At 45.3% G+C, this 15,235-nt stretch overlaps 1 protein-coding gene across 1 annotated transcript in view; it reads right to left on the bottom strand.

Moving 5' to 3' along the window:
* Positions 1 to 684: 684 nt before the first annotated feature.
* LOC308169991 (neural-cadherin-like) overlaps positions 685 to 15,235 on the bottom strand; it is a gene marked incomplete at both ends in the record, with an annotated part of 79,933 nt that continues 65,382 nt past the window's right edge. Inside the window, 4 exons of the mRNA XM_080544722.1 lie at positions 685 to 1,278; positions 3,666 to 3,820; positions 13,505 to 13,752; positions 14,721 to 14,901. Coding sequence (XP_080400848.1) covers positions 685 to 1,278; positions 3,666 to 3,820; positions 13,505 to 13,752; positions 14,721 to 14,901 — 1,178 coding nt within the window. The remainder of the gene's footprint in view (positions 1,279 to 3,665; positions 3,821 to 13,504; positions 13,753 to 14,720; positions 14,902 to 15,235) is intronic.

The raw sequence follows: 15,235 nt of genomic DNA, 5'->3' as shown, positions 1-15,235 counted from the left end.
ACAGCATGTACCGGTAATTGCAGTCTATTAAGTCTGTATTAAGTACTTCACAGGCACAGGCATGCGTGAATTCAGAATGGTTAAGGTTAGATTTTGATTAGGAAACAAGATGATAACTCCAGAATATTATCAAAGATATTCATTTATTTAAAAGGAAATAGATAAAAAGAGAAATCCAACGAAAGATTTTACAGAAATTATTTCATGATAATAAATTAAACTACAACAAAAAGCCTTCTCAGTCACAAATCGTTTTTCCTTCTTTTACAAATAAGTTTTCTTCTGGAAGTTTTACCTTTTAAGATATAAATGCCATTTTGGTATCATCAAACGAGAGAAGGTTCATCAAGAAGTGCTTGTCATGTAGAGTATATACAGTGCGTTGCCATGGAGATCATTCAACATTTTCAGATTTCATTCATTGGCAAAATATGTAATATCAAAGATTTCAACGCTTCACTTTTCCAACAATCCATCCATCGCATATTTTCAAAGTAGTTACAAATCAGAATAGATAGAAGTTTTCAAAATGTTTCATACGGTACTATGTTTTTCATTTCTTCCCCTTTGGCTTTTGAACAATCAAATTTCAACAAATATTCACAACGTTTTTGGGCTGCTTGTTCATGATCGTTATCATGGGGGGTGAACCTCAAGACCAAAGGTCATTCTCAGAGGCCAGCCTCACACACTCTTCTCACAGTTGGGCTGTGTCATGCTCTCCTTCACCGTCTCCCTCTGTCTCTCTGTGTCTTTAGTGGTGGCAGATTCCCTGAGGTCACTCACCACACTGCTCGCCCGCCGAGCTTTGAGCCTGTCCAACCGGGGACTCTGGGTTTCTTTCTGACCCTCCTGAACTCTGACCTCTGACCCCTGGCCTGCATTGAGGGAGCTGAGAGAGCGCATGGTGAGCCTTTGCCCCCTCCCCAGTGGTGGTGCACTCTGGGGGGGATCCCCTGGGGGCTCTGTGTCCCTGATGACCTCACACAGGTAGCGGGCCAGGTCCTGGCTGGAGAAGGACAGGCTGTGGTGGGACCGCCTTGAAGTGAGGGGGGAGGGGAGGGTCGCCGCCCCGGACGGAGGCATGGCCAGGCGGAGGGCGATGGCCGTGCTCCCGTTCTTGTGTGTGCTGTGGTCCTGCTGCTGCTGCTGCTGCTGCTGCTGCTGTGGTTTGGTCTGAGAGTAGGAGATGATGCACTGCGGGTAGCTGTACCTTAGTACCGGCTGGGCTGGGCTGGGCTGCATAGACCTCTGCAACTCCACCATGTTAAAGGCATTCTAGAGAGAGGAAAGGAATGGGGGGGGGGGGGAGATGAAGAGCGAGGGAGGGAGGGAGAGAGAGAGGGAGGGGGAGAAAGAGAGAGAGAGAGAGACAGAGAGAATTAGAGAGAGAGAGAGGGAGGGGGAGAAAGAGGGAGGGGGAGAAAGAGAGGGAGAGAGAGAGAGAGAGACAGAGAGAGAGAGAGAGAGAGAGAGAGAGAGAGAATTAGAGGGAGATCAAGGGAAATAAAGCAAGAAAGAGTGAGAAAGAGATACAGGGGCAGGGAGAAATATAAACCGACAGAGATGAAGAGGATTGGAGGCAGCCGTTTTGAAAGAAGCTGTTTTTAAACAACAATAGATATACAGTACCAGTCAAAAGTTTGGACACACTTTCCCATTCAATTGAGTGGAATGGAAGTGTGTCCAAATGTTTAGACTGGTACTATATTGGTCCAAACACTTGGACAACAGGACGATGAATTTATGCTCGGGACAATGCGGTTCTGCTCTGCCACTGACTGAAGTTGACATTTTGTCCCCCAGGCTAAGAGAAAGACAGACATGCTGTCTTAGATGGGATGCTGGCAGTAACAGCACCATTGATTGGCCTGGTAATTAATTATCTGATTGCAGAGGGGGAAAACTGCTACAGTCATTAAGAACTGTTGCTATCTACTCGGATTATTGACTTTCTAGAAATCTCCTCAGATCATTTGTGTCCATTTCTTGGTGTCCATATACAGCAATCTGGCTCTGTGCTTGCTGCCAAAAATTAATCGTTGTGTCTCCATTTCCTTGGAGACCTTTCCTTGCCATAAGAACAGAATATTGTAACATAATAATAGAGGATGTTTAAACCTATAATTAGTGAACAGTGATCTTTTCGTTAACCCGTTATGATTATACATTTACATGTTACATTACTGTAGCAAAGCATGAAAATTAAAACCGGCAAATAAAAAGATACTGATAGATACTGATAAAATACTGGTTGATACTGGTTTAATCAAACATGGTACTTATGTGTGGTTAGCAAGGTGAAATGAGTCAAGTCAAGTCAGGTCAAGTCATGTTTATTTATATAGCACATTTACAACGACAAAACAGCCGCCCAAAGTGCTTAACAGCTAAAACACTAGTAAAAGAAAACAACAAATAAAAATACACTAAAACAAAAAGAAGGTGCAATACAGAATACCACAGGTGCTGAAATAAAAGTGCAGAAAAGTGCAGTTGTCGGGAGGCAGGCTCACCTCAGGTCAAAGGCCAGGGAGAAGAGGTATATGTCTTAGCTAATGTTTTAAAAGCCTCGACGCTCTGGGCAGATCTGACGTGGAGGGGGAGGCTATTCCAGAGCCTAGGGGCCTGCCTTTGCGAAGGCTCTAGCCCCTCTGGTTTTTTAGTCTGGTCCTAGGGGCCTCCAGCAGCAGCAGCTGGTCAGCTGACCTAAGGGCTCTGGATGGGGGTATGGTGGTGCAGGAGATCAGCCAAGTATGGAGGTGCCTGCCCATTTAGTGATTTAAAAACAATCAAAAGTAATTTAAAATCGATACGGAAGTGGAGCCAGTGGAGTGAGGCCAGGATTGGTGTTATGTGGTCACGCTTCTTGGTGCCGGTGAGGAGTCAGACGCATTCTGGACAAGCTGCAGTCGACGGAGCAGAAACGGGTCGATGCCAACATACAAGGAGTTGCAGTGATCCAGCCGGGTTGTTATGAAGGCATGGATCTCCTTCTCTAGGTCCTTCTGACTACTGTCCTAATGAGACGACTATTCTACCCTCCCAGGTCTGTCTAAATGCCATTAGGTGCATCTCAATAATCTCAATGTCTTACATCCTCCTTCCTCCCTTCTTTCTCAAAATGCATTGAAAGAGAGAAAGATCTACGGTTCTACCACTGGCGGACTCAGGGGGGGGGGGGGGGGGCAGGGGGTGCCCCCACGGTTGAAAAACATATCTCTTAAGTGCCCTTTTGAGTGGCAAAAATGAGAGGATGTGCCCTATTGGTGCCCCTCCAATGGTCTAAACTTGACCATGTGCCCCCACAGTTGAAAAACGTTGCACTAAAGTGCCCTTTTGAGTGGCAAAATGAGAGGATGTGCCCTATTGGCTGCCCTTCCAATGGTCTAAACTTGACCATGTGCACTGATGGGGTCCCATGTTGTGCAGTAGGTGCCCTTTTTTTCTTTTCGCCCCTGCCCTTCAAACAGCCTGAGGCCACCACTGGTTCCTACCTATTCTCCTCTAAGGCTTGGGATGTATCAATTGTAAGTCGCTTTGGAATAAGCAGGCGTCTGCTAAATGCCCAAAATGTCAATGTCATGTAGGAAGGCGAGGACAGAGGATGTGAGGAATAGAATATGTACCACGGTCACCATTGGCAACCAGTGTCTGTGTCGTACCTGGTCCTGCTCCCCTCCGCCCTCCTCGTCATAGTTGAGGACGTTCTCTCGGATGTCCTCCCACTCTCCATGGTGCGCTGACACGTGGTACACGCCTTCCTTCAGCCCCTTATGTCTCCTCCAGCAGGAGTACAGGAACAGGCCCAGCATCAGCACTAGGGGGCGCCAGAGAGCAGAGTTAAGACAGGGGCAGCTGTCACAGCAGAAACTACACCTATGGGACAGTTTCCCAGACACAGATTAAGCCTAGTATTGGAATGAATCACACTTTCAATGGTGATTCTCTATTGAAAATAGTTTTAGTCTAGGACTAGATGTAGTCTAGGTCTGGGGAAATTGGCCCTAAGTTTATCAACTTGAAAATGCTTTCGGGACAAAAATGCTCTGTCCTACCTCTGTCCTAAATGAGATCAATGGACTCGATAGGGAGACTGAGACTGGATAAAGCATTTATGTACTGTATAATACTTTTAAAAGCCAAAGATAACCTAATCACAATCTCTAACACTTGCCAGCAGATACTCAATACCTCTATACTGGTCTAGACATGGTGAGTCAACATGGTGAGCTTTTGGTCCAACAGAACTTACTGTCATCACATTGCCCATCCTGTCCTGTCAGATTCAGAGCCGAGGACAGGCTCATTGTAATGCGTGTTTGATACCATTCCTCATTCCATTTTGATGCATTACAATCTTACGATATCTACTTCTACCAGCCTCCCCTGCTGTATATACTGCATGGTTATGGAATGGTTATGGTCAGACCCAGTAAGACCATTGAGTGCATGGTGAGGACATGGACATTGGACAAAGGAACAACAGAGGCCTTTTCTCAACGGTTAGAAACTCTCCTCGCGTCCTCTCCTCCGTCCTCCACTCGCTCCCAAACGTGTCGGAGAAGACCTATTATGTTCTATAACCGTGCAATATGTTTACATTCTTGTGTTAGGGTTCATATACTGTATATAAGTTTACTAGTCCATATGTTTATAAAAGTACACAGTTACATGCTAACTCCCCCCTATCTATATACCCCCCTGTGAATAGGCCATAGTGTATAGAAGTATAGAAGTTCACATAATAGATTCTCAGATGCCTACCGATCACTTATCCCCCTATTTATGTCTCATTCTTGTTTTTTTTATTATCTTAGGACTGTGTTTGTTTATTAGCACCTAGGGTTTGCATTTCAATTTCGTTGTACCTGTTACAATGACAATAAAGATCATTCATTCATTCATTCTCCTCTCCTCTGATGTGCTTTGAGTAGGAAGAGAGCAGAGGATGGCGGAGAGGACGGACACTATACAGTCATGTGGAGAAGATAAAACACCCCATGTCTTTTTCAACATATTTGATGGACATTATTTTGATCTTCATTTCAACAATATTGAGAGATGGAGGTAATATAACTAGACAAATAAAACTGAAAATAAATATTTTTAAAATCGTTTGAAAATGTAATGTGAATGTAAATGCAATTTTCTTGTGAGGAGAAACAGTTAGGACACCACATTTATTAGTACTTAAATTGCCTAAAATTATAATCAAGTGCACCACGTTATGTGCAAATGATTAGAACATCGTTAGAGAGGATTTTGGCGGAGCCTGTCTTCATACATTTAGTTCGGTTTGCTCTTGATTGCTGAAATGAGTGGTGTCAGCATGGTGAAATTAAAAGAGCTCCCTGAGGCCTTCAGAAAGAAGATTGTAGATGTACAGTATATGACTCTGTATATGGGAAGGGATTTAAAAAGATCTCCAAACAATTAGAAATCAGCCATTCCACTGTCCAGAAAATAATTGGTCGAAAATAAGTGGAGAACATTTCAAACAGGTCAGGCCATCCTAGCAAGTTCAGCCCAAGAGCAGACAGCAAGATGCTTAACAAGTCTCCAACAATCCTAAAAATGTCATCACAGGACCTACAGGTAGCTCTAGCCACAGTTGATGTCAAAGTACATGCATATACCACTAGAAAGAGACTGCACACGTGAGTTTCAAACTGGTTTTCAAACTTTCTTTTGCTTTGGACAGATGAATCCAAAGTCAAATTATTTGGGCACAGTAACAGAAGACATGTTTAGCGCAAACCAAAGACAGCATTTGAGCACAAGAACGTCATAGCAACTGTGAAGCATGGGGGAGGAAATGTCATGGTTTGGGACTGCTTTGCTGCAGCAGGGCCTGGCCAGCTCACCATCATACAATCCACTATGAATTATGTATCAGAGGGTGCTTGAGGAAAATGTGAGACCACCTGTCCTAACATTGAAGCTGAAACAGATGTAGACCATGCAATATTATGCCAATAATCTAAAACCAGGGTTCACACAGAGACATAAGGGTTCCCACACCTTCTGAAACATCAAATTCAAGCACCTTTCAAGGACCTTCAAGACTCAATTCCCTCAAATTCAAGGACCCAACATGGCATAGTTTGAGACAGATCTAGATGAGAATTTATATAATAGGAACTATCCACTCACAAACAAAAAAGCGAGGCTTGAATGTGTGAACTCTAGATGGTCTCTTGCCTTCTCTACCACAGCACAGCAAAACTATATATTGTGAAATGTGTAAAGTTAAGCAAAAGAGACTTATTTACTAGTTGACCAGCTAAGTAAAAAATAATAATATATATATATATATACAAAATTGAGAGAGAGAGGGGAATTCATGCACTTTCAATGACCCATGTCTATTTTCAAAAACTTTTAAGACCTTGATTTTTTCTCTAATTCACACACTTTCAAGGATTTCAAGGACCCATGGGAACCCTGTAAAACATTCCAGTAAATCCACCAAAGAATGGCAAGGGAAATAAAGAAATGGAGTTCTGGAATGGCCAAGTCAAAGCCCGGATATTAACACTATTAAGATGCTATGGGGGTGATTTGAAACGGGCTGTGCATGCAAGACACCCCTCAAACATCACACAGCTGAAAGAATCCTGCCTGGGGGAGTAATAAAAACTTTCTCCCGGTCGATGTCAGAGAGAGTTTCTATTGTTGAGTATTATTTTGTTGTGATGCACTTCTTGTGACACTTGTCTATGTAAAAAAGCTCTGTACAAATAAACTTGATTGATTGGTTGGTGTAGTGTACAGGTACTGTATCTGTCTTCTGTCCTATTATAGCTCACCTCAGAACCTTGTTAAGAAAACCTTCACCCTCAGCATGTCTCACCCAGGCTAGGGGGCCTGAGCTGGGAGGAATATTGAGAGACCATTGGAGGACTGCTGTGGAAGCATTCACATCCATCACATCTATTGTGTGCTGAATTATACAGTATGCAGGACTGACCTTTAAAGTCCATTAATCTCAACCAATATTTTTCCTCCCTGTCTGCCATCGCTCGCTCTCTCTCTCTCTCTCTCTCTCTCTCTCTCTCTCTCTCTCTCTCTTTCTCTCTCTCCCTCTCTCTCTCTCTCTCTCTCCCTCTCTCTCCCTCTCTCTCACCTCTCTCTCTCTCTCTCTCTCCCTCTCCCTCTCCCCTTCTGTCTCTCTCTCTCTCCCTCTCCCCTTATGTCTCTCTCTCTCTCTCTCTCTCTCTCTCTCTCTCTCCTTCTGTTTTCCGTCTGGCCCATGTCTGTCTTGTTCTCTGCTGCCTAGCTTTTATCTCTCTCACGAGGTGAGCCCATTAAGAGCGGAATGTTTTATTCCGTGTCTCGCTTGTGAGATAGGGTCCGACTCATCAATTTAATTAAAGACGTGTTGATAAATGCAGTGTCGTCACATTAGACAGACGTAATGGTCTGCTGACTCGCGTCGTTGAAGATCACACCGACTCGATTGAATGGGTTCAGAGACGAAAAAGAAATCATCCTAAGGTCATTTCAGTGAGTCTACATTGTGTCCAAAACCATACGCGAGCCATTTCTATAAAGACCATCTCCATCTAACTGTCCAGTATATAGTACATCTCCATTAACGACAGCCAAACCGAGTTACACCATAAGATGTTCTGAACATACACTCACTGTAGGGGCTTAACTCTACTCTCTCGACTTTATAAGTCCATATTACGACTGAAGGCTCGCACTGTAAGATTCTAAGCTTCCCCTTTGTCTCCAGCCCTCCTCGGTGTGGGGTAGTTATAGTGAGGGTAGAGTTATCGATCACCTGCCCTGCCCTGGCCTCTTCTCTGCTGTGCTGCGCTGTACAGACCCAGAGAAAGCACCTGCATCTTGATGAGCTGGGATCACACAGCAGCACACAGTACACCTCCTCACCTACAGTAATTAGTGCTGCTACTCTTGCCTCCACTGTCCCGATCCCATCTTCAGGTGACGCAGTGTGAACACTGCCACAGTCAACAACAACAGCCATGGGCAAGGTTGCAGAGCTTTACCATACACGTACTGTGCTGTATGTATGCACGCACGAGAGACACGCACACATACACACACACACAAAACACTTGATCCTCTTTGGACTGCCTGCTGGGTGACATGCATATGCATGCAAATGCACGCAGGCACACACACACACACACACACACACACACACACACACACACACAAAACATGTGATCCTCTTTGGACTGCCTGCCGGGTGAGCAACATCACCTAGCCCTCGTAGTTGCTGATATGGCCTCTTCTCTGCTGCGCTGTACAGATCCAGAGATGCACCTGCATGTTGATGAGCTGGGATCACAGCAGCACACACACCTCCTCATTACTGCTGCTACTCTTACCTCCCCTGTCCCAATCACATCCCTACAGGTGAAGCAGTGAATACCAACTATACTAACAATACTGTACACAAACACACACTGTACTCTATGCACACACACACATGTGCACGTTTGCATATACACACACACACACACACACGTGGTGGTCTTTGGACTGCCTGCCTGGTGAGCAACACAACCGACCTCGTACCTGCTGATATTCAGACAGGTGTGCAGTGTGTGTGTGTGTGTGTGTGTGTGTGTGTGTGTTGACAACCCTGTGACAACCCTGCCAATCGACCGGAGGTTTAATGGCCTTCAGCACCGCCGACAGCGCAGCACACACAGATGGGCACGCCATGGCCTCACACAGCTGCCCTGCATCCAGCTGCCCTGCATCCAGCTGCATCCAGCCCCCAGCACAGAGCCAGCCTGGACCTAATCAGCATAAGCGGATGCACGGGTGCCTCTGGCTGGGGCAGCACACCAGAAGAGCCCTGAAGGGGGAAGGGGGAACGTGGGTAGCAGAGCCTGCCCTGAATGCTATGATTCGCCACCCTGTGCAGTAGGGTCACTGTTAATGCTTTTTATGCTGTCTGTCTCCGTAGCGGACGTTGGGCAGAGCCTACCGGAGAGGCCCTGACAGATGGAGGCAGGTGGAACAAGCGACGCTGACCGACTGACCGACTGACCGACCCCACAGAGCGAGGGGGGGGAGGAACCTATAGGTGGAATACCGCGGTGGATGAGAGCCGGCTAACGGCAGCTCATTCAGTCGTGTTGGTATAAACTCCTTCCCTGTTGTCTCCATAGCAAACGTTGGGTGCAGCCTAATAAAGAGTTCCCTACAGACGAAGGCTGGAATAGAGATGCCAGCCAACCGACGCTCGCTGGGCCACCCCTGGCTGGATAGGGAAGAACCTGGGTTGGATTACACCCCCCGGCGTCTTATGGTTTTAGACTTAGTTTAACGTTATTCCCCTTACCTACATTCCTTTATTAAATACGTCCATTGCGGCTAAAAGCCTACTCTTGTGTCTATTTCGTACTCTAGGTTGAGTGTGCGTAAATTCCCCCGGTCGAAGCCAGTGGTTGCCACAGTGTGTGTGTGTGTGTGTGTGTGTGTGTGTGTTACCCCACCAAGATCAATATCACTCGGGGTGGAGACCAAACACTGCACATATTGTATCAATCCATAATGCAATCAGGCTCTGGGAGAAATAACCAACCCCTAACCAACCCCACACACACACACTACAAAACTGAACATATTGCAGTGTTGTAACTGCTACACACTTCTGGATTACCATTGTAAGCCATTATATTGTTTACCATTGGACTGATTTGCTGGCATACTGTATTGTAGTGCATTTCATGTCATCGTACTCTGCATAGCATTTTTGCTCTATTGAAGCCACTGTAAAATCCATCACTTTGTTACTTTATCAATGTAGGGTTACTTTTTTTACTTACTTATGTTACTTATTATTATTGTGTTTTTTTATTTTATCTGAATGCTGCAATATCAATGTTGAGGAACCAAAGCCAAAGAATGTACTCCTGTGTACTTGTACAGTAAGATTAAGTAATAAAAGTGATTCTGATTCTGATAATGGTACTCTCTGCTCCCCGACCAGTGGAGGTGTCCTGAGGATGGGAGGGTAGCGGTTGAAAATGAAGGCTGGCAAGGGAATAATAAATGAGTAGGTCTGTAATGGAAACAAAAATAGATATAGCGTGATGAAAAGTATTCAACACATTCCCATTTGAGCTATTCACATATTCATTAAAATGTAGACCAGACGTGGCTATTAACTCAATAAAACTACACAGCTTAAGAAATGGTAACACTCCAATCCATAAAAAAAGTTATGTGCAATAAAGGGGGAATGGCACAGGAAATAAGTATTGAACACGCCAACTGAAATGTAGTTAATACTTGGTGGAGAAGGCTTTGTTTCCAATGACAGCTTCAAGACGCTTCCTGCACGAAAAAACTAATCTCTCACAGTGATCTGGTGGGATTCTGGCCCATTTTTCAACACACAATCTTTAAATCTTGACGATTCCAGGGGGCATGCTGGTGAATCTTGATCTTCAGTTCCTTCCACAAATATTCGATTGGATTTAAGTCTGAGGATCGACTAGGCCAGTCCAACACCTTTAATGTCTTCCTCTTCAACCAATCAAGGGTCTCCTTTGCAGTATGTTTTGGATCGTTGTCCTGCTGGAAGATCCACCTGCATCTCATCCTCATCATCCTGGTGGATGGCAACAGATTCTTATCAAGAATGTCCTGGTACATGGCTCCATTCATTTGGATTCCACCAGTACCATGTGAGGAGAAACAGCCCGTATCATGATGCTTACACCTCCAAATTCCACTGTGTAGGTATGGTATTTTTAGGATCATATGCAGAGCTGTTTCTTCTCCAAACATGGCGCATTGTATTGTTGCCGAAAAGTTCGATTTGTCTCGTCTGACCAGACTACATTCTACCAGTAATCTAGAATTCTCCAAATGTACTGTAGCAAACTTCAAACGAGCTTCAAAGTGCCATTTCTTCAGTAATGGAGTCTTCCGTGGTGATTGCGAATGGAGACCGCGTCGATGGAGTGCATTGCCTATTCTTTTCTTTGTGACAGCTGTACCTGCTGCTTCCAGGTCTTTCTGGAGCTCTACTCGAATGGCCCTTCTGACCCTAACTTTCTGACTGCCCGCTCCGAAATCTTTCAAGGAGCTTTCTGTGCGTGGCCGATTGATGGTCGAGTGATGTACCTTCTGCTCGCTGATAATGGCTCCAATGGTGCTTATAGGAACATTTAGAAGTTGAGAAATCCGTCGGTAACCAGTATCATCATTATTATGCTGCTCAATAATCTTCAAAAGGTCTTGGGAGAGCTCTTTGCCTCTACGCATCATGAGATTTTTTCTGGCAGGAAAGCTTGGTGACAAATGATTTGTTTACTTGCATTCAGAGGTGGGAAACCCTTTTTCACAAAGAGTGGAAGTACTTACCGCCAACATGTACTAACCCAGCTGATTCTAATTAACACAGGTAGGAGAGAACTCATTAGTGGCATAAGCTGATTTAATGCTTTTTCTTATTGCGTTCAATACTTTTTTCCTGTGTCATTCCACTTTAATGCGCATAGCTTTTTTAATGAATTGGAATGTTACAATTTATTTAGCTGTGTAGTTTTAATTGGGTTAATTACCAACGTCTGGTCTACATTTCATGTGAATAGCTGCAATGGAAATATGTTGAATTAAAACATTTAGATGTGTTGAACACTATTATGTGTTAGACAAACAGTCAACGTTTACAACACAACATTGTTAGATGAAGAGAAAGGGACGTGAAGGTGTCAAGGAGACAGGCGGGACAGTAGGGCACTGCAATGGAAATGAGACAGATGACCGATGGTGAATGTTGAGAGTTTTTATTTCGAAAAAAAGTAATTCTATTACAAAAACGCCTTTAAGACCATTTACATCCATTGTATATGAAATATTAATTTCCTCTTAATAGAAAACGGATAGAACTTCAATGACACATAAAAAGAGGGAAAACTTCACTCCCCATTCAACAGGGTTAATGAAGCTTGAAGATGCAGTTCGTCTGACTCTGTCAGTGGCACATGTTGAACTAATCAGCCAGCCTGTGATGGGTTATGTAAAACTGAATAATGGATGATCATTTTAACTTTTAATGGAGGTTGAGCCAGTGTTGGAGTCCCAGTTTAATTTAACCGCAGGCTGCCTGGGCAAGTCAGTGTGTGCTGTGTATGCATGTGTGTGCGTGTGTATGCATGTGTGTGTGTGTGTGTGTGTGTGTGTGTGTGTGTGCGTGTGTGTATGCATGTGTGTGTGTGTGTGTGTGTGTGTGTGTGTGTGCTGTGTATGCATGTGTGTGTGTGTGTGTGTGTGTGTGTGTGTGCATGTGCATGTGCATGTGCATGTGCATGTGCATGTGTGTGTGTGCGTGTGCACGTGCATGTGTATGTGCATGTGCATGTGTGTTTGTGCATGCTGTCCTGTGAGCCTAGAACCATGTTTGTCACACCCTGGTCTGCACTGCCTTACTCTGACTCACTCTCCCCCTCGACTTTACCAGGAATGATGACTGGGCTGCCATGGGGTCCACTAATAACTTCAGCCATTCATTAGAACCTGAAAGCGGAGTTCCGTCAGGGGAAGCTTGAGTCTATAAGTACTGCACACTAAATCCTGTTAGAGGCAGACTGGGTGTTGGCGCTGGAGTCGGTTGGAGGAAAGTTTATATGAATTAAGTAACTGCAGTAACAGTTTTTCCCATTTTGAATTACGTTGCGGATTAGTTTCATAACTCTTAAGGTGAAAAAATGTGAGGGCAGATTATAACTTCCCCCATAAGCTCCACTCCCCCCAGATGACCATGTACCATGTACGGTTTTATTTACCATGCAACGCATGCATTTCCACGAATGAGGCCAAGCCCATGACAACATTTGTTATCTTTGAATTCATTATCAGATATTGAAGAAGGCTTTATCTGTTTCTCTCAGGGACCCATAGTGTCAAAATAACTGATGAAGCAATACTAGGCACATGCCCTGGGGATGTGTTGAGTCAGTTATAGAGGTAGGGATGTGTATTGAATCGTTGAAGCATTTTATAACTCCGCCTCTGACAGAGAGAGTCATAAACAGCAATGTCGCTCCACTGGGAGCGTTCTCTCCACCAGACACCTCAGAGTACAGCCTAGCCCGACGACGTGTCAGAAGCAATGTGGATACATTTAGGCTAGCTGAAAGGAAAAAAAACAAATGACAAATACATATGGAAGGGGAGATAAAAACAGACATCAAAGGACTGAAATGAGAAAAAAAAGAAAAAAAGGGATAGAAAAAATAAGGCGAGAGGATGGAAAATGAAATCAGAACAGATAAGATATTGAAACGGTGACGGGTGAGAGGAGAAGGCTCTCAAACCTGTCTCCTCCGTGACCCAACTGAGGCTTTCAGAATTCTTCTGGTAAATCACAGAATACACAAAACAATGTTTGTTGTTGCCACAACCGAACCTTACGCCTTACGCTAATGGCGGATGATAGAAAACAGGGGAATAAAAGTCCCTTGTCACCACAGGTAGAACATGATGTAGTCGACATAGCTACCTAGGAAGGCCAGGACACAGATGCTGATGGCGAACGCCGAGCTGAGGCTGAGCGTGTTGTTGTCCTCGTGGTGCAGCGCTAGCGTCACCTCGCAGTGGCGCCCCCTGTAGCCCTGCCTGCACTGGCACGAGTACCTAGCGGGCGAGTGCGCCACGCAGGTGCCATGGCGACAGGGCCGGCCAACGCACAGCGTGTAGACGCACACCTTGCCTGAGGCGTTCTCCTTCGTGATGTGACCCGGGGGGCACCTGAGGAAGGGAAGTTGAGGAGAGGTTGAACATGTGCAAACATCAAAGAGAATATGGACATTAGGTATGTTCCACACCACCACCATTACAGACCCCCGGGTCACATCATCATATACTATATATTACTTCAAGCAAAGCTCTGCTCACAGTACAGTAATTCTCCTGTTGCTATCTACTAAAGTCAGGATTCTCTTTAAGTGGAGAGAGAGAGAGTGTGTGGACATTCCACAGTGCTGAAAAGCCCCAACAGTTTGTGAGGCTCAGATCACGGCCTGAGGCCACAGGAAACATAGCGGTCCTGGAGGGTTTAAAATATGCTGCTGAGACTCTCTCTATCACTGCTGCTAGAGTAGAGGCTTTATTCACTCAGGTTGACACCACTGGGATCCTCAATGGAGCTGCTAAGTTGTAGCGCGGGCTGGCTTCCTGAGACAGGGAATAAAAAGTAAAGTCTAGTCTGGTCTTGGGATTGATCTGGATTGGGACAGTCAGGACTGGTCATAATTAGCCTGGCTGTGTCTAGCGGTTTGTAGTTATCCTGTCCAGACAGGATTGACGGAAAGATGTCTGGTGTGAGCGGTCCTGAGTCACTCTCTTCTCCTTATCAGTCTGGGGCAGCGGGTAGCCATTGAAAGCATCTCCTGTGGTTTTCTCTTGCCTTTACATTTTGGGCATTTTGCAGAAGCCTTATTCCAAAGGCGACTTACCATCAATACATTTGAATACTAAGCAAGTGAATCATCAATCCACCAGTCGTAGCAGGAAGAGTAATCCAGCTCAGGCCCGGGGGGCAGTAGATCTAAACTCAGGAGGAGCAGTTAAGGTGTAACCTGAAGAGATGGGTCTTAAGTCTACAACGGAAGACCTTGACCTAGTAGCTCTCAGGTGAGAAAACACCAAAGAAGCTGATTTTAACAGATAGGAAGGGCAGTGAGAGAGAGCTGGCGTTATGTACTGAATGTATGTACCTGCATTCATGGCTCCTCCACAAGTCCACGCAGATGAAGGGGTGGGAGCACTGGTGCTTCCTGCAGGAGTCTGAGAGGCAGCCAGGCGACACCCCCTGTGAGCTGACCACCTGTACCCCCTCAGAAGGCTGCTGGGATATGGGCAGGGGCCGACCGTTAAGCCTCAGGTCCCGCACGCAACCTGCAGGACACGGAAGGAGAGGGAGACCGCAGTTTAATGAATACAGCAAGTGACACGCTACATGCCCCTAAGTGACACGCTGGCACTAGTCCCGAGGCAAAGGCTTTTAGGCACAGACACACTTTTAATAGATATTCACACAACCATGCAAATGCACGCACACACACACACACGCACACAAGCGCACACACACAACTGCACAGACACAAGCAAGCACACACACACACACACACACACACACACACACACACACATACACACACACACACACACACACACACAGACACACATAGACACACATACACACATAGACAGACACACACACACACACACA

The sequence above is a fragment of the Nansenia antarctica genome (assembly GCF_963989245.1).
Source record: "Nansenia antarctica genome assembly, chromosome: 14".
Classification (NCBI taxonomy): Eukaryota; Metazoa; Chordata; class Actinopteri; order Argentiniformes; family Microstomatidae; genus Nansenia; species Nansenia antarctica.
Note: the sequence above shows the minus strand (reverse complement) of the source record. Positions and strands in the feature narration are given on the sequence as shown.